At 34.6% G+C, this 19437-nt stretch overlaps 3 protein-coding genes across 4 annotated transcripts; 1 reads left to right on the forward strand and 2 right to left on the reverse strand.

Moving 5' to 3' along the window:
- The first annotated feature begins 1545 nt into the window (after nt 1-1545).
- Nucleotides 1546-6064, forward strand: LOC114395890 (putative polyketide hydroxylase). The gene is made up of 10 exons (XM_028357758.1): nt 1546-1801; nt 1925-2209; nt 2919-3001; nt 3080-3899; nt 3997-4044; nt 4272-4446; nt 4980-5092; nt 5187-5283; nt 5420-5639; nt 5856-6064. Exons 4-10 carry the CDS (start codon nt 3471-3473, stop codon nt 5857-5859), a joined length of 1086 nt encoding a protein of 361 aa, XP_028213559.1. The 5' UTR covers nt 1546-1801; nt 1925-2209; nt 2919-3001; nt 3080-3470; the 3' UTR covers nt 5860-6064.
- A 1749-nt stretch (nt 6065-7813) lies between these two features.
- Nucleotides 7814-10928, reverse strand: LOC114395459 (uncharacterized membrane protein YuiD-like). Of its 2 annotated transcripts, none has more exons than XM_028357246.1 (5): nt 10539-10928; nt 10184-10340; nt 9539-9589; nt 9206-9298; nt 7814-8045 (listed from the first exon to the last, which is right to left on the reverse strand). In XM_028357246.1, exons 1-5 carry the CDS (start codon nt 10646-10648, stop codon nt 7941-7943), a joined length of 516 nt encoding a protein of 171 aa, XP_028213047.1. In that variant the 5' UTR covers nt 10649-10928; the 3' UTR covers nt 7814-7940. The 2 variants fall into 2 exon arrangements, with proteins under 2 accessions (XP_028213047.1, XP_028213048.1); XM_028357247.1 differs by lacking the exon at nt 7814-8045 and adding an exon at nt 8088-8407 and having other exon boundaries at nt 10539-10923.
- A 646-nt stretch (nt 10929-11574) lies between these two features.
- On the reverse strand, nt 11575-18221 carry LOC114395666. Its single transcript, XM_028357498.1, has 7 exons — nt 17820-18221; nt 17053-17366; nt 16836-16941; nt 16481-16601; nt 15597-16331; nt 13051-14929; nt 11575-12378 (listed from the first exon to the last, which is right to left on the reverse strand). The coding sequence occupies exons 2-7, from the start codon at nt 17246-17248 to the stop codon at nt 11945-11947; spliced, it is 3471 nt and encodes a 1156-aa protein (XP_028213299.1). The 5' UTR covers nt 17249-17366; nt 17820-18221; the 3' UTR covers nt 11575-11944.
- Between the last annotated feature and the right edge of the window lie 1216 nt (nt 18222-19437).

A 19437-nucleotide genomic window follows, 5' to 3' on the forward strand; every position in this document is an offset into this window, starting at 1 on the left:
ACGCAAATACGATATCGTTGTTGTTCCAGCCAACAAAAATGGAACCAAAACGAAAATGGAACTAAAACGGAATATGGAGAGGAACGAAAATGAAAGATGGAGAGAATGCAAATGCGAGTGTATCACGAAAACCTTTGAGTTCACTCAACAAATTAAAAATGCAAACGTATTTGGAAAATGCAAACGTCTTGGGAACAAAATTGGTGCATTCATAATGGTGTCACATTTAATTACAAAATGACAAAAACAATAAATGGAAGTGCACAAAACGATTAATACACGTTGATAGCGATGTTTTTGGGCGGAAATTTGGGGGCCGAAATGGACTAATACGTGGTCATTGCGCTGGGTGTTAAGGCCTTGTTTATATATTATAGATAGATAGATTATTAAAAATAATAAAATTCTAAGTAGAAGTTATCATAAAATTTTGTAATTCCTATAAATTTTAGTAAATAACAAAAGATATTTAAAATAATTATGTAAAATTTACAGGATTAATATTCAATTTATATAATTAAAATTTATAAAGTAAATATACTTTATTTTATGTAATTAAAATTTATAATAAACAAATATTTTTTAATATATAAATTGTGTAATCAAAATTTATAAAAATAAGTATTTTTAAATATATAAATTTTATATTTATAATAAATAAATTATATTATGATGCAAAGTTATTTTTAAATATTGATTGCGCAAATGCAAATGCACTTTATTTGTAATTGAAGTTGTTATAAAAAAAGAGTAAATTTTGTATCCACTACATTAATTATTTGACTTAACGAAAATTTTGAAAGTATAAGTTAAAAATATTTTAAATAATGATAACAGAACATCCAATCATATCTAGTTTGCCGGAATAATCTATTTAATTAACTCAGATACTTACTTCTCTATATTTATACTTTTTATCTTTCTTTAGAATTAGAATTCTGAAAAGGTATTTTTAGGATCTTGGTTAGATTACAAAAAGGAGATTCAAGTGGGATTTTGAGGATAGGAGGGAGAAGATATCTTGGGTAAGTTGGAAAAAAAATGTCCACCTAAGGCGCATGGAAGATTGTGTGTGAAGGATATTTCTCTTTATAATAATACCTTAATTGTTAAATGGAGGTAGAACATGTGAGAGAGAGTACTTATCCAAAATACTCGGCTTAACAAGATTTGAGTAAGTGAGGATTGCTTTCACACGAGTCAATTTGATGGAGGGACTTGAAATTAGCTTCCATTGGGGAGAAGATAAATGGTTTGATAGTTTTGTGTTTACAGCCTCGGGCATGAAGATTTCTATGTACTTGCTTTGCACATCTTGTGCGTTTATTAATATTACATATGTATAACCTCTTTTATTAAGAGGGTAGCTTATTAGGCATTAGACAAAAAATTAAAAAGAACTCACAAAAATTGGACCAGTGATGGTAGTAGGATTGGATAGATACATAAAAACTTAGATTTAACTCTCATTATCATTGGTTTACCCTAAAAAATTAATAGAAAATAAATTGTTAACAAGTGTAAAGTAAATAAAACATTATACTTAGGGTATTTTTTTAAAATAGAGAAGTTTTGAAATACTCAACTTTTGAAACTGTACGCTTAGAATAAGCTGATGGCTTTTGTTCCAAGAAAAAGCAGTTTGGGAGGGATGAACTGATCGGTGCGTGCTGATGCACCTGAGTACTGTGTTGAGAATGTTTTATTGGAAACTGTGGCAGTAGATCGGGCCCAACTGTTTTATTTTTGTTTTATTTTTTAAATTCAGTGACCTTTGCTTGTTGCAAGCACCCTCTGGGAGGTAAATAATGACATGAACTGTTTCCTTTATCATCGTTGTGCTGATTATAATTATGATAGCTTGTGATGGTTGCGAAGTTTTTGGCTTTTGCTTGTTCATGATTGGTTTGCTCTTTTTTTACAGATTACTCTTTAGCCTCCAGTCTTCTTGTTCTTGGAGAACAATTGTTCTTGGCTTTTAAATTTTAGTGTCATGGGGTTTCTAAGTTTTATAAGAAGGTATAGTTACCCCTTCAAGGACAAAACTCAAAATAGAGCATACGCACTTCAGCATATGCAAAGCAGAGGCTTCTCAAGGGACGGAGTTCTTAATGGCAATGATGTGGTGCATCCAGTTCTGATCATTGGCCCAGGACCTGTGGGTCTTGTTCTCACTATTCTTCTCACAAAATTAGGTTGACTCTAAAAGGTTAAAGCATTCCTATTGATTAATACCAACTGCTTGTTTTGGATGCCATAGTGGTAGATCTGACATTGAAGTGTTTGGAATTTGTGTTCATATTAATATATTTCCAAGTAGCATTGCCTACTGAAGTTTTCTTGTCATGCATGCGTGGTACAACAAATATGATAGGAAAAATCATGGTTTCAGTTTGGAATGACAGTAATTTCTATTTCTCCATTGTTTATACTTTGTATATTTGTTGTAAGAATTATCTGTAATAAGATAATGCTATAACACTGAGAATGCTATTACACTGATAATATGAATAATGTTTTAAAATGAGCTGTGGAGTCTCCTTTGTTAATTTGTTGTAGCTTATCTGAGAATGCTATAACAGTGGTAATATGAATAATGTTTTCAGTTTATAACTTGGTTATGGAAAGTAACTTCTTCTTCTCCATTGTTTATATTCTCACCTAGTGCGATAAGACTTTGTTGTTGTTGTTGTTTATATACTTGGCATAAGAAATTGTTTGAACAAATAATATTTTATTTGAGTTTCTTTCAATCTTTTTGATGTGCAGGTCATATTACTTTTGTAGATTTATTAAAAATGTGCTTAATGATGTGCCCCACTTTGTAATTTTTTCTTCTTAAAGCATCAAATTATTCCTACGGTTTCATTTCTGTTGAATATTGCCCATGATATATGTATTTTTTTGTTTTATTATAGGCATTAATTGCACAGTTTTGGAGAGAAACAAGGCATTTTCAAAATATCCACAAGCACACTTCATCAACAATCGATCCATGGAGGTTAAAAACATATTTTGATAAATGATTTTATTTCCAAAAAATCATTGTGATTTATTTTAATCAGTGGTGCCATTTTAGATATTCCACAAAATTGATGGCCTTGTTGAAGAGATCCAAAGGTCTCAACCACCAGTAGATTTATGGAGGAAATTTATATATTGTACTTCCCTCTCTGGTTCAATTCTTGGATCTGTAGATCACATACAACCTCAAGGTGCTATTCCGTAGTTCATGAGAGCCAATTTCCAGTCTGATAGCAGTAGGAAGATTTCTATTTCAAGTGTAGTTTTGACAATATTTATACATAGCCTTCAAAATATGCAGTATATCATCACATAGACTGCATGATATTGTCGATTTTGGCCAATATTGAGTTTTAGAATATTCATATATCTGGTACTTGTTATCAGATCTCGAGCATGTTGTCAGCCCAGTCTCTGTTGCACACTTCTCACAGTACAAGCTAACTATGTTACTACTCAAGAGACTTGAAAATCTAGGCTTCCAAATATGTGCGCCTGAAAGCTTGGAAGGAAATGAACAGTCTTGTGACAAAAAAATAATGATGGGCCATGAGTGTGTTTCCATTGAGGCCAGCAGTGAATTTGTAACAGTAACTGCATCTTCTATCATTAAAGGGAAGCGTGTAGAACAGAACATTCACTGTAACATCCTTATTGGTACAGATGGTGCAGGAAGTATTGTAAGAAAGCTTGTAGGAATAGAAATGAGAGGTGAGAAGGACTTGCAAAAACTTGTCAGTGTCCATTTCTTTAGCAAAGACCTTGGACAGTTTTTGCTTAAGGAGAATCCTGGTATGCTTTTTTTTATCTTCAATACTGAAGCTATTGAGGTCCTTGTTGCTCATGATCTCAGGCAAGGGGAATTTGTATTGCAGGTATGGTAAGCTTTATAGTAAATGTAAAAATGTCAACATATTGTTTTAAACTGATTTATTGTGAATTAAATATAATATTCAAATTATATTATTGCAGATACCCTTTTATCCACCTCAGCAAACAATTGAGGATTTCAGTCCAAAGGTACTATTAATTTATAAAAGATTGTTTATACTTTATACCTTTTTTTAAATAAAATTTGTCATAATATACTGGATAAAATATCTGTGCGGAAGTTAAAATTTAGAGTTTGTAAGAGGGCAACAATATATTGTACTATGCATATAAAGTAATCTAACATGCATGATTTTATTCATTCCTGTAGATGTGATTAAGCATAATACATTTATGTAATATTTGATTTGTAGTAGGCATGTGAGAAATTAATCAGCAAACTTGTTGGTCAAGAGTTTGGAGATGCAGATGTAATTGATATAAAGCCATGGGTTATGCATGCTGAAGTTGCTGAGAACTTTATATGTAGTGGTAACCGAATATTACTTGCTGGTGATGCTGCTCATCAATTTCCTCCTGCTGGTGGATTTGGTTAGTTGCTCTATCTTTATTGCAAATCCTAGATGTCTACTTGTTTAAGTAAAAAATAATCTGTATTATATTACTTTTTATCTATGCAAAATAGGGCAGAATCTCGCAATTAATTAAGATTTTGAACAATGAACTTGCTGGAAATATCTAGAGTCACAAGTGAATGCTAGTGTTAGATGGCGGCCATTGTTTATAGTGTCAGATTGGTGCTTCAAGTAGGATTTTGGACATATCCATGTATTTAGGATGAATTAACTAAATGATAAGTACTTGTTTAAAGTCAGTATGTGGGTAGTTTATTATAATGTTTGCTTCAAAAATATATGGCACAGTATTTCTATAAATTATTTCCAAAGTGACTGAATAAAAGTACACTAGCATAAATGGGGTTTTAGATCAGTCAAGATTGATCTGGGGGTGATGGTTTGGTACAATCCTCCCCAAAGTGACAAGCTTTAGCTTCAAACTCGCTATTTTTGGTTGATGTAGTTTAAATGAAGCAATTTGACATAAATATTGATGTGATATGGCAGGAATGAATACTGGCATTCAGGATGCCCATAATCTTGCCTGGAAAATTGCTTCTGTGATTAAGGGTATTGCCCCAACTTCAGTGCTAAATACCTACGAAATCAAACGTAAACCGGTAGTGTTTTTATCTCCTGTTAAATTTTTTTAATGTATATTTATATTGATGTTAGATAACCTCATTGACATTTATTTCTCTCTATTATTGTCAGATTGCTTTATTCAATGCACGATTAAGTCTAGAAAACTATAAAGCTGCCATGTTTGTTCCTGCTGCACTTGGTCTTGATCCAACTGTTGCAAACACAGGTACACAAAATTAGCATATGTAATGATTTTCTATTGTTTTCTTCATCGTCAAGCTGGTAATCTTACAAACAATGATGTACAACACTTTCATTGCTAACTAACTAAAACTTAACTGCTTTTCCTCATTTAATTGCAGTACATCAATTTTTTGTTAATGGGATTGGTTCCATCTTACCATCCGGATTGCAGAAGGTAGCTTTGGATGGAATTTTTGGTATAGGTCGTGCACAGGTTTCAGAATTTGTCCTAAATGAAAGTAACCCTCTTGGATCCTCAAGGTTGGCTAAGCTAAGACATATATTTGAAGAAGGAAAAAGCCTTCAACTTCAGTTCCCTGCTGAGGATCTTGGTTTTAGGTATCATTGTGAATAATTTATTTTCCACATCTTGTATTGTTGATATATATATATATATATATATATATATATATATATATATATATATCACCATTCTCATATTCCTTTAGCATTATCTGTTTCTTCAATTCTAATTTTTGTTTATATATTAGTTGGGCCAAATTTATGATTAGAATTATTTATAATCATATGCCATTTCGTTTATCATTTTGATAGATAGATACTATGATGCATGAGCACTTTGGGGGTGCCTATCTAACTCGGCTATTGAACTTGGGTACCTACAAGGAGCACTTATGCCAGAGAGTAAAGATGTTGAAAGTCCTCCAGAAGTACTAACAGGGCATCGGAGGGACTATACCCCTTCAGCACAACCAGGATCAAGACTGCCTCATATGTTTGTGAGAGTAAACCCATTAAGTGAGGTTTGTGGCGCTGTTTATATATATCTTATGCATATTATTCATGTTAAGCTAAACTATTAAAGAGTTTTTTTGTCTTCCTTCTAGTGGTTCTTACTTTTTTTTTTTTTAATTTAAAAATTACTACTCTGAAAGTTAAAAAAAAATGTTGTTTTTCCTCCTTTGAAATTTGGGACTGCTGGTTTCATTTTATAATTCTTCAGGTTTAGCTTGTGGATTTTTACTGATTTAAAACATTAAGTTTCTTCGTATGTTGTTAAAGTGTAAGGAATGTTTTGTAGGAGACTGTTTCTACACTTGATCTTGTGTCAGGAGATAAAGTTGAGTTCATTCTCATCATAGCACCTGTGGAGGAATCTTATCATCTATAGCTCGTGAAGCATTCAAGGTGGCTGAGGAACAAGAAATTTCTCTCTAAGTTTGTATTTTTTGGTCTACTGATTCTGTTGAAGGACTTGAGAAAGGAAGTAAAGCAGCATTATCACCTTGGAAGAATTATGTAGATGTTGTTGAATTTCGGTCATCAACTTCAAATTGGTGGGATATGTGTAGCATGACGAACAAAGGGGCTATTTTAGTTAGACTTGATGAACATATTGCCTGGCGTACAAGTTCAGGATTTGCTGGGGATCCTAGAGTGGAAATGCAGAGGGTTTTTTCTGCTATACTGGGAGTACACGGTTCAAATAAACAAATACACGGATGATTTTGTATTGATTCTTTCAAGAATATTTCCTGGCGTACAAGTTCAGCACTATGATGGGAATCCTAGAGTAGAAATGCAGAGGGTTTTCCTGCTATACTGGGAGTGCACTGTCATAGAAATACACAGAAAATTTTGTATTGAGTCTTTCAAGAATACTTTTCTTTTTCTTTTAAAAGTAGTTCAATTTTTTATTGTCACATGGTCACAGGTTCCAACAATGAAAACAACCTCTCTGCTTCCAAGGGTAAGACACATAAACTGGCCCATGCTCAGTTTCTCTGACCTTCCATGGTAGTAGCCACACCGAGCTGTCCTGATTTGAACAATTCCTGTGTGCTCTTGCCTACCAGGTCTTTGTGCTATTTACTTTTTGCTACAGGGACTAAGCGAGAGACTACAAATGACCGTGCCATTTCGAATTTGGGTCGAATACCGTTCAATATTTTGTTATTGGGTTAAATATGTTTTTATTCTTAATAAATACCTAATTTTGGAATTTATTTTTTTAATAATTTTTTGTTTTTGATTGACTCTCAACTAAAATAATATTTTTGTTTTATCTCTAATAAATTAATAAATTTTGTATTTGTTTCTTAATAAATTAATAAATTTTGTTTTAATATCAACTAATAACAAATGAAAAAAATTATCAGAGAACAAATATAAAATTTACTAATTTATCAGCGATTAAAAATAAATGTCAAAGACTCCAAACAAGATTATTATTTTATCAGAAACTTAATATATAAAAAATTATTAGAAAACAAACAAAAAATATAAAAACATATTTGATGTAATAGGTTCCGATTTCATCTGGTGTGTCAGGTGACGATTAAATATCAGAGCTAAACCCTCTTCCCAAAAGCAAGATTTGATCGTTTTTAACTCACTCAACTTATTCACCTACCAATTAGTATTGGCTTTTACTGTTAACACAATGGAGATTTTTGTTTCGTCATAATTACAGGCCATGTAACTTTGGAAGTTAGTATAAGTGTATGTAATGTGCAAACAAAGTATGTTAGATTTCAATGGTTAAATTAAATCATAAATAATCTTGCGCTCTATTCCGGAGACCGTCATGAAAATGATTTCTAACAGACAAATACGCTAATGAAACAAATTGGGTATAACCAGCGCTGTGGTTGAAAGAAATATTCATAACCAATAAAATTACTTTTGACTGAGGGGGGGGGGGGGGGGGGGAAGCAGCAGCAGCATCTGTGATATCACTAGAGTTGCATATAACCAGGTTAAGAAAACGACTTCAAGTAATGCCTGTAAATAAATCCATTCCAAAATTAATAAAACCAAACAAGCTAAGAGGCAAGTATTCTGGCTAATAAATGATCCCGTAAGTCAAATAAATACTACTGCTTTCTTTCCATCAAAGTGTAATAAATACAATTCTATTTTTCATCACCATAGTTGACATGATAAGGTTAAGTGAATGCGGTCTGGGATCTGAAGGAAGGAACACATATCAGACTTTCTCTAATTAGGGAACAAGTATGTTTTTGATTTCTATACAAGGTTCCTCTGGGGATGCCAACAAGGAATCCTCAATTTCAACTACTAGCCATGGTTATTAGATAGCCAATAGCTGCAGTTATAAGTCCAAGTATGCCACCAGCAATGACCTGAAGTAAGTACTGACAATGTTGATAAGGAAAGCCACCAATTGTAAAACAAGTGCCAAATACAATGAAGAGCAAACTCAATTTACACCTTCAGATTATGGAAACCATTTATATATAATTCTGGAATACCTACTTGACCTTCCTTTTTTATTTCCAAAAGAAATTATAAAATATATAACAAATTTAACCTACTTGTCTCATCTTTTAAGGATTTTATAAATTGTTCTATCTAACATTCAGAGAGATAAAGAGAAAGTAGAGATACAAAGAGACAAGAGGAAGTGAAAATAATTCAAACCAAAAGTGTAGCAGAGCATGTCCAGAATGTGTAGCAACGAAAATGCTATAACCTTGTTAATGACTTGAAACCATCATTATAGCACATTATTAACTCTATATGGAGAGATTTCACCATTCACTTAGTACTACCATATCAGATATTATGAGTATGATAAAATCCTGATAGTAGTGAAACAGTGTATATAACCCAAGGAAAACCTCAGCCATTAACATTTAAAAGAAAGCATAATTTAACATGATAAAAAATAGACTTAAATGTTCATAAAAGACAATAATAAGACAACCATTACCTAATTTTCTCGAGCAGTAGCAATTATACGTTGAGTAAATAACATGGCGTTCATTAATTATATTTTAGTATAAACAGTCATCATAGTATACGTTAAAACCTCTTATGTTTATATTTTATAGGTTTCCAGAGAATAATGTCATTCTATCAAAGTAATAATAAGATGCAGCAAGTAACACTACGAAGCAATCAAATACAAAATGGTGAACCTGAGGCGGAGTATGCCCAAGAAGTTCCCGGAGTGGTCTGCTTTCAGCCAGAGGATGTTCAGCAGGAAGTTCGTATACGATTTGGTTCAAAAGCTGGGAAAATCCAGTCATTTAAACTCAGTAAAAAGAAACAAATTGAAATCAACCAAAACAAAAAAAATAAAAAGATGTCTTCCGTTGCAATCATAGGCTAACAGAAAAAGCTTCCATGGCATTTGAAGTCTCATTTTTGCCATGAAAGAATTACATAGGACAGAATATGTGCACAAGTAAAGAAAACACAAACAGTGTTCTAGGTGGAAAAAAAAAAACTAACAGCACAAGGCAACAAACCTCTGCTTGGCGTCCTGCTTGCAATCTTACACCAGTAGCATCATACATCACCTGCCAGCAATATCCCCTATCAGAAACTCGCCCGACCATATAACCCATAAGCTAGTCATTAACAATAGTTTCTCATTGTATAACCTAGTTGTTTTTAGGACATCAAATCATTTCTTAACAGTGACTGTTCGAATATCTATGAATGAGTGAAATGGAATGAAATAAAGCTACCATTTTATTGTTTGGATATTTTATGGTGGAACAAAAACAGGATCCAACTCGTGCGTATTGAATCACATGGATTGAAATGTATTCCATCGGTGTCATTCCATTCTATTTTAAGAAACCCAAACAACAGAACCTGGTACCATTCCATTCTATTTTAAACAACCCTAGTGCCATTTCATTCCATTCCATCATATTTTCTATCAATCCAAACATCATTCATGCAAACATCACATCCATGTCCATTCCTACAAGTGCAGAGATGAAAAATAGAATATAGATAGAATATCCAATATAATATCACACTTTTTATTTTTTTTTATCGGTAAATGTTAGTTCTAATATCAAATTTTGTATCAAAAAAACTATCAAGCCCTCGATGAAATCTACAAAAAAAAAATTGATTGATTTGAAGAAATAAAGACATACAATACAAGCTAGAACCAAAGCAGTAGCAAAAAGAGGTCCTCCAAAGCCTTCATGGAACCCGATCGCCGCAGCAAGAGCAGTGACAGTAGCTGAATGGGATGAAGGCATTCCGCCAGATCCAACAAGTTGCTTGGGATCCCATCTTTTTTCCTTATACCTGCGTAATAATAATAATAATAATAATTAACACTCAATTAAACACCATATAAATAAAATGTCATCGGCCAAATAATTGCAATTCACTGTCATATAATTTAATTCTTCCACAATTAATTCACATATCACTAACCAAACCAAAAACTTAAATAGTTTTTTTCTAAACTATTGCATTCAATAGAAAGGAAAACGAACGAACCAGACGGTGAAAAACTTGATGAATTGTGCGATGGCGAAAGCAACAATGGCGGAAATGAGCGGGTAATTGCGCATCATTGAAGAAGACGTCGTAGCTGCAGCCTCACTCATCTCCTTTCTCTGTTTATTTATCTAATAACTAATTAATTAATTAATTAATTAATTATATTGGGGTTGTGTTAATTCCTCGAAATTGTCTTTCCTTTTTCTTTGCCAAAGTGAGAACAAGAATGGTGGGAAATGTTAGTATGTTACAAATGTAAGTAGGAACACGAAGGGGGTTTGTTTGTTTGTTTATTCTGAGTTCTGAAATAGTTGTTACACTAACGGTCTTAACTTAGCTTAGGTTTCTCTCTCAACTGAATATGCTTCTTCCCTTGTTCAATTACGTTTAGAATATGCCCTCGTCTTCTCTTATGATATGCACTTAAGCCTTTTTCTTTATTATATTTTTTTCTAGCTAGTACTTTTCCGCAACGCAACTGTTGTCAACAAAATATTCTGCATTGACCCAAATTTTGGAATTTGGAAATTCATATAATTGAAAGTTCTTAGCAAAGAAAAACTTATAAGCCACGAAATCTCATATAAAAAATTGACGAAAAGAAAATTTCCTTTTCACTCCCTATGCCAAATGTTACCTAGTACCTACGTTCAAGTTATTTTTTGGATTTTTTTTGTGTTATACTCATTGACACATGATAAAAAGTTAAAAATAGAATTTGTAAAATCATTTCAAGCATTTGATCCAATATATTTAATACTTTCACAGTATGTTTATAGAGACACAATGCCCTCCCTCCCCTTTGTTCATTTTTAAAAGCATCCATTCTCAAAATAAGTCATTTGATAAATTGTCTAGGGTCAATGCTACAATGCTGTCGGAGTGAGAGGTGCAAGAAAAAAAAATAAACAAGTGGATCTCCAATCTACTTGTGGTGGACAGATTGTTCAGTGTTTACTGACCTGCCTGCATGCACGTGGATGTTTGTTCACTCACTCAAGTCAAAAGGAATCGGTATTGACTAGCAAAAATGTAATGAATATGAATGCTTTTCTACTTCACACTTGCTTTGATGGATCACTTAATTGGGATGGAAATAACAAACAAGAATTCAGCAAGTGGAGGGGGCACATCACAATCCTCCAAAATGCCTCTTAACTTATGGCCTACGAACAAAAATAAGGAGGTAAAAAAATAACTTTACAATCATGTCAAACACAACGTGGCATTTGTCACAAAATATATTAGAACCAACACAAACCAATTGGCAGTGGTTATTATCCCAAATAGACTTCAACCTAGAACCATAAATGTGCAAGCACTTGGCTTAGCTCCCATGTAGGGCCAAAGGGAAGTGCAGAAATGCTGCCAGGAATTGCAGGTACAACCTGAGCATTGCTCTCTCACATGATGATGCAATTGCACTTTGATTCAAGCTTAGGGGGCCTCATACTATCTACCTTGTTAGGAAGCCCAACATTGTGAGTGAAAGACTCATCAATATTTTCATCATTCTCAGTCTTGCCAGAAGGGGTTTTGACATCAGTTTCCACCCTCCTCTGCTTGGTCTTGGTCTTGTGGGATTTCAACGTGCGCTTGTTGACAGGTCGGTTGCGACTATCCTTTCTATCAGATTTGGCTTTCCCCAACAAGGTCACAGTTGGTTCAGAACCTTCAAACGGGTCAGAGCATTCCTTTTTCATTGCTATTGTTGCAGCCTGATATGCAAGGTCATGGACAATGGAGCTACAAAAAAGGATTGTATCGGTTGCCTCTTCTAGTGTAAGGCTTCTAGTGTTGCCTGCCCCTTGGCACTCAACTGTAACTGTTGATCCCTCTGACATAAAGCATTAAAGAACTGTTAGAAAATGGCCATGCACTAATATTTTTTCCAAAGAAAGATTCAGCAGATAAAATATGTTGCAAGCACAAAAGACACAATGTAAAGAAAGAAGAAGAATCTTTAGCAATAGAAAACTGAAGAGGCATTCTTTGCTCCATGAACTACATATAAGTTAAGGTTCCCCCCAATGACAAAAATATAAGTTCAGCTACCATTGCTTGGGGAATCCTCACTAAAATGACCATAAATTACAATTGCATACTTCTTTGAAAAAAAAATAAAAAAAGAAACATGAAAGACAACAGAAAGTCTTACTTTTAACAAAGAAGATAGAAACTAGGCTAATATTATTGCCTGTAATGCGCTGAGGACACACATGAATGATCATCAGAATACAAAATGTAAGCATATATCACTGATTTTACATTGCAGAAAATGAATAAAGTTTTCCAAATATTCTAACCATCCGTTCAAGACAAAGCAGATTTACTGAGATTAGACTGTTATTCTACAGATTGTTAAAAAAATTATGCAATGTATGGTGTACCTTGTGTGCATAAACAAGTGCATCTCTAAGTGAAGAGTGAGAATGTATTATTCTCGTCTCAATAGTTATCAGTAAATGCAATATCTTTCATTTGAACATCAATACAGTAAATATCATACCAATGCGATGGGACTCGGAGACATTGACCTCTGAAACAGAAGCAGAATGACAATCATTGCAAGGTTCCCGAAAGTCATCAAGGATGCTCTTTGACGGATCATCATTCACCACCCCAATATTATTCTCACAATCGTTTTCCCCTTCTATTTCTGATGCAGTAATTATGGAACAGTTGGTCATAACCAAAGCATCCAGTTCAATAACATTGGAATTCTGCACATCTTGTTTCTCATGACTGGATAACTCCTTAGCTGATGTTTCTGTGTCTGAGACATCCCTGGCATTATTTGGATTATCATCAACATTTTCATATGAAATACAATCCTCATGGTTTTGAAATGATGCGACTAAACTGTCATCAGACTGAACATCAGCAGCCTGACTCAAAAATTCTGAGCTGCAAGCATTATTTACTCTACAACTATCATCATGTTCAAGTTTATCTTCCTCAACAACTAAATCGGTTGAAGAAGCATCAATTAAGTCTGTCACTGTATTTTCCGAAGCTTGCAATTCTTGCAAAACTCGGGGCATCTCCTCTACAGACCCACATTCTGTACTGCCAGAAGTCTCTCGAGTTGCAAGACCTAACTCTTGGCGAGAATGGATTGAAGCTCCAGAGAAAGATGAAGCAGTGCTTGGAGGCTTGATCCTCGAGTCATATCCACAGTCCACATCCAATTTCCTGCCACTCAACTGCCTTTGCACACGAAACTCTGTTTGCCTACTTGAGCTGAGATCAATTGATGATGAGGCAGAATAACTACCAGGTCTAGTTGAGCTTCTAAAACTGCTTACACTGTCTCTTGCAAGAGACAAATCATCGTAAGATATGGTAGTGGCAGTAAAAGTCCTGCTCTGAACTACCGGTCCTTTATTGCTGCTAGACCTTTTCAGCAATACAGAAATGCCAGTGCCTTCCATGGGGTCCATGTTCAAATTAGGGAGATCATTGTGGTGATGCTGATCCCCAAATTCATTATCAGGCTTCTTGTAATCAACTCCCGACTGGTTCATCTCTAGCTGGTTGCCAGATGTCTGCCTACCTCCCTCCGTCAATGAATTTGGAAGAGGTCTGTTTTGTGAGTGATCCTGATTTAGTTCACTGCATGAAGTTTGACTTTCCTCAGCATCCTGTTCACCATGGGGAAACCTCAAGTTACCCACGTTAGTCTCTTGAGGCAGTTCAGATGCAATCATTAGTTGATTTGTTCCAGGTAATGATTTTTCTTCTTTTGGCATGTTTGTTGTAATCAATGAAGAGTTTTCAGATACTGCCAAAGTTGTCTCAGGGATGACAACTCTCAATAATGTGATCTTGCATTCTGGACAAAGCCCAATATTCTTCTCAGCTTGATTAGTGACCTCATAACAACAACCACAATGCGAACAGAGTGCTGTATTTTCAAAACTACCAGTTTCAGAAATGTCACCTTTAACACGTGAAATTTCTGAACTTTCATCAACTCTAGTGACAATATGAATGTGGGAAATAGAATCCTCAGATTCAATCGGACAAAAAACAGTCTTGGGATCTCTGGTTTCATTTTGCAAGATATCTACAGATTCCCTATTAATCTCTTGCTTAATGTTTGCATTTAATGCATCAATCTTATCAAAAACAAACATTTCTTCATGTATATCAGGATATAATATCTTATCCGCTTCGCTTGCCATCTCATCTTGATTATGGTCACTCCCTTCAGTATCCAGTGCAAAAGCTGTACCTACATCAGAGCTCGTGTTGCTGCTTGTAGTAACAGATGAATTCCTAGATACAAGGGAACGATGTGCAGAGTTTGCTTTTCCAGCATAAAAGGTCGTGCTTGGAACACTAGATAAAAGTGGCCTGAACATGTTCTGAGGAGTTTTTCTATCCTGCATAGCAGTTTAATGGTAACAAACAAAAGTGAGTATTTTGGTTAAATCTGACTATTATTAAAAAGATGTTCAAGAAACAATCGCGACAATAGGGAATTGGAAAAATTGCACGGGTGTAGAACCAATAGAAATTAGAAAACCAAGTTTTCCTTGTTAATATGTTCACCAAACTTTGACTTCTTTGCAACAAAGATCAGCAGAGGTTTCAAAGTGTCAGCCCACAGAAAAACCCATTTATAGTGACCATGTCAGTGCAAGCATGTTATATCATATGCAGGTCCCCAACCAAAATCAAAGATAACTTAATAAGAAGCCATTAGCTTGGAGTAGTTCTCTAATCAAATGTAATTTAAAAATAAATGTACAAAGGACATGCACCAGAAATCGAGCATAAAAGCACAAATAAAAATGTAGGTATTTTGAAGATTGGCAGCTCAAAATGTAGGTACACATCAGAAGGGGCACGTTCAAAAAGGAGCCAGTGTGTTTTTGTACAAGGATACAACTTACGAGGATAGAGAGAGAGTTGGCAGAGGCACATGAAACTACCTTAAAAGGAACTAATTCTCCAATTGCATGAAAATTAAACACACTTCATGATTGCCGGCCAACAAATTGGCAGCAAACTAAAGAAATTATTTTAAGTGATTAGATGAAAAAATACCATTTGCCGGATAGCTGAATCGAACAACCTTTTAGGAGCAGAACTTGGGGACACAATCTTGGCTGATTTCTTGGAAATGGCAGGAGTTCTGTTGGTTGAAAATGGTTCACCCCTTCTTGAACTCAATCTGTCCAAGCTGCCCACTGTGATGGATGGCAGAGACTCTAGATCTTCGTCACCAGAGGATGCAATGGAACCTTTGCTGCGTGAGCTAAATTGGTCCCGATCATGACTACTACTCCTAGAAGCAGTTGGAGACATTGATTGCCTACTGAATTTGGAGGTAGAGTCCCTACTATTTCTGGATGCTGGAGATGAACCCCTCACATATGATGCTGGTCGATCAGCCAATGAAGTACGGAGATTGGGAGGAGCTTCAGAAGAGAAGCCGGGAATATTAGTTTGCCATGCCCTTATCTTTGGTGACGCAGAGTTTCCACGAGTTGTCTTCACTGGGGAAGTTCCCCTAACTCCTGATGAGACTACAGAACCACTGGAGCCAGTGCTCATCCTCCGGGGAGTATAGGTGGACTTAGAAGTAGGTGCCACGGACTTACTTGGAGGTGGAGATGGTCTTCTGGTTGGAGTGGCAAACCTCACACTTGGGGTTGGACTGGAATTTGGCACCGACAAAGGCCTTCCCCTTGATTGCAATGTATTAGTTCCTGATCGAGGGGATGGACTTAAACGATTTGGACTTGCACTGCCCCTACTGCTTCGGTAATTTTTATCCATCTGAAACAGGAGGGCATCCAACATATGATGAATGATAAGTATAAGCACAACATTATTTGAGATGAAAGAAAAAGAAATTCAGAGGGATTTTTTCCCTAAAAATATAACTACAGAAAAACATAACTATGTAAATGCATTCAAAAGCTAACCGTAGAAGATCTCGATATTGAAATGGGTTTACTCTGAGGCCTTCCTCTGCTTCCAAAACTGGTCAGCGGTGGCTCATCATCTAACGAAGGAAATAGTGGTGTGTCTGGGGGTGTTAATAACCTTTAAAATGAATGATACAGACATGGCATCAGTGACGAGTAGAAATGACTTGATGCACATCAAAGTCTCAAGCTTTGTGATCAAGAAACATGAATTATTATCCAACCACATTGAAGCATTATCAACATGAAATAAAGATAATTGCAAAGTTAGAATCAGAATTATATAATCTGAACACAACACACACAATGCAATTTAACAGAGCAAAGTTAAAACATATGGAATATGACCTACCAGTCATAATCATTCTTGTCACCATCATTAAGCAACTCACTGGTTTCTCCTCGACCAGGAATGGAGATTCCAAGGTTGACATCAGAAATATGTCTCAACTTTGTAGCTGTATAATAATAGCCCAGACAAAAGGTAAAAAAAATGCATGAATATTACCCAAATGCAGCAACCAAAAATGGAAACATTCTCTTGATAGGATGCAAGTAAAGAAAATTACTGAATGAGTCCTCCAAGTCATCTGACGACTGAAGCAAAAAACTATCTTTCTCTCTGGATTGCATTTCATTGAACAAAGCAAGATCATCGCCCTTCTCCCGGAAAAGCAATCCACTTTCAAGACTGCGCCCCCGCTTGTGACCATCACCTCTTGGCTCTCTCCCAGGAGAGTATCTCAATGCCGGGGAAGGCGGCATCTCCACTATCCACTATCAAATGCAGTCTCAGACAAGTGTCACCCCAAGCTCTCCTCCACACAAGCCAAAACAGAAAACCTTCTACACCCCAACGAGCAACCCATAACTAAGCTCAACACTACAACAAATTTAAGCACCAAGCATCAATTTCATAAAAAAAAAAAAAAAGAAGCTTCTATTGCCCATTTGCTATCTTCTCTTGGTTCATTAGATTTGTTTAATAGCTTCCCCAAATACCCAATACGCATTGCCATCACACTGACTCAATACGAATGAAAGCAAATTCGGCATATTGAAAAAGTGAGTCGTGGCAACAACTGTACCATTAAAAATGCAATGCCTCCTCAGCATTCAATTCATGTGTGCAGCAAATATCCAAAACCAAATTGACCCCAAAACCCTAAAACAATTGGCAGTTACAGATCCCAATTGTGGGGTTGAGAGTTTAAAAGGAACCTAATTGAAACCCGAAATTCAAGTCTGGGACCCACCAAGCCGCCATTGAAATTGAAAGCAAGATAGTAAAATTGAGCGCTGGAAAAAGTAGTAGTAGCAGTTGGGCTTGACTTACCAAATTCCCAAGTCAAAATTGCTTCAAAGAGAGTGCGGAATGTGGAAGAGTGCGCTTAAGATCCCAAGTTCGAAGATAAAACAGAGCTTAAATGCCAATTACAATGCGACGAATGTTGTATCAGACACTCGGATCTATAGCATTCATGGCTATGTCCGAGCGACCAAAGTACAGATCGAAAACTAGAGTGATCCAACGGTTACAACAAACGCAACAAATAAAAATAAATAAATTCTGTTCTACTATTATTCTCTCTCTCCTCTCATATTCTTTTCCTCTACCTATTAAACAACACTCACAATTATAGAGTAGAAAGAATAATACCCAAAACCTTTGTTGTCCTTGGATTTTGCTGCTTCCCTCAACAGCAAGCATCCAAGTTCTTTCTCTACCCCTTTTTCCTTTTCTTTTTAGTTTTCTTCAATCTTTTTAATATAGCAAAAATACTTCCCATATATAAAGAGTATATTTAAAATACATTATTTTATGCTTTTTTCTAATAAAAAATTATCATATATTATTTTTATTATCAACATGAACTACCACTTAAGGAGGATCCATGTAAAAATCTATAAAAAAAAAGTTATTTTTCTTTTGTTAACTTTTATAATAATTATAGTTGTAATAAAATATTACAAAATGAATTGACATTAGACAATGCACAACCACAACGATGACATATGGCAATTCTGATGGTAAGCATATGCAATGACTTCCAAAGTCTAGTCAGTTAATGTAAAAGGAGGGAAAGATAAATATTGATAATTGGGTCTGTTTAAATATCTAATATCTTGATTTTTTACGGAAGAATTCGTTAAACATTTTGGGATCACGAAAATCATACCTTGAAGCTGAAATGTCATGTCAAGGCGTGAAAGTGAGAAGATATGATATTTGTTAAGAATGACAGTTTATTAATGAAATTTTACTGACGATAATTTGTCTCGTGGGATCTTTATAATATATGGTTCAAATCAATTATCTTAAAAACTATACATAATATTTTTTATTAATTGATGATATAAATGTTGTTGTGTTTACAATATGAAATTTAATCTCTAATTTTAAACAATTGTCAATATTATATCATCATTTGATGTTATCTTCCGTGGCAAAACTTAGGACAAAAATACTCATACATGAAAGTTTATTTCATGATGGTTGTTAATTATATTTAACAGAATCCAAACATTGACATCTGTAACAGATATATTATTGTAAACAACAACTAAAACATTAAGGATCGAATATCAACTCAGTCCAGTTTTATTAAGCCAACATTCACTAACTTGGTAGTAATAACTATTAAACAATACAACTATAAAAGAGGACACGTAAAACAAAAAAAATAGAGACATACTATAATAATATGAAGACATGATGTAGCAATATAACATTACTGAATTTATCATACTATGTTTTGACTAAAAATAGAATAATAGCCAATGAAAATATAATATTTATGACACAAAAAATTTCTGTATTTTATTTTGAACCGTATTATATGAAATGGAAGCTAAAACAAACTAAACTCGCCAGTCGAGTAGAATATTGTTTCACAGTTTATTTGCTTATTCTTAGAAATATGATTCTTAGGAATATAGTGCAAGCATGTTAT

The sequence above is a fragment of the Glycine soja genome, chromosome 18 (genome assembly GCF_004193775.1).
Source record: "Glycine soja cultivar W05 chromosome 18, ASM419377v2, whole genome shotgun sequence".
Classification (NCBI taxonomy): Eukaryota; Viridiplantae; Streptophyta; class Magnoliopsida; order Fabales; family Fabaceae; genus Glycine; species Glycine soja.

What these genes read in the sequence shown, in the direction of transcription:
- LOC114395666 (XM_028357498.1), bottom strand. Translation starts at nt 17,248, where the DNA reads ATGCCGCCTTCCCCGGCATTGAGATACTCTCCTGGGAGAGAGCCAAGA. An exon ending in GACAAGAATGATTATGACTG is followed by an intron (nt 16,602 to 16,835) that starts GTAGGTCATATT and finishes TTCATTTTAAAG; the next exon opens with GTTATTAACACCCCCAGACA. An exon ending in ATTCAGCTATCCGGCAAATG is followed by an intron (nt 14,930 to 15,596) that starts GTATTTTTTCAT and finishes ACTGCTATGCAG; the next exon opens with GATAGAAAAACTCCTCAGAA.
- LOC114395459 (XM_028357246.1), bottom strand. Translation starts at nt 10,648, where the DNA reads ATGAGTGAGGCTGCAGCTACGACGTCTTCTTCAATGATGCGCAATTAC. An exon ending in ATCAAGTTTTTCACCGTCTG is followed by an intron (nt 10,341 to 10,538) that starts GTTCGTTCGTTT and finishes ATTATTACGCAG; the next exon opens with GTATAAGGAAAAAAGATGGG. An exon ending in AAGCAGGACGCCAAGCAGAG is followed by an intron (nt 9,299 to 9,538) that starts GTTTGTTGCCTT and finishes GGATTTTCCCAG; the next exon opens with CTTTTGAACCAAATCGTATA.
- LOC114395890 (XM_028357758.1), top strand. Translation starts at nt 3,471, where the DNA reads ATGTTACTACTCAAGAGACTTGAAAATCTAGGCTTCCAAATATGTGCG. An exon ending in AAGGGGAATTTGTATTGCAG is followed by an intron (nt 3,900 to 3,996) that starts GTATGGTAAGCT and finishes ATATTATTGCAG; the next exon opens with ATACCCTTTTATCCACCTCA. An exon ending in TCCTCCTGCTGGTGGATTTG is followed by an intron (nt 4,447 to 4,979) that starts GTTAGTTGCTCT and finishes GTGATATGGCAG; the next exon opens with GAATGAATACTGGCATTCAG.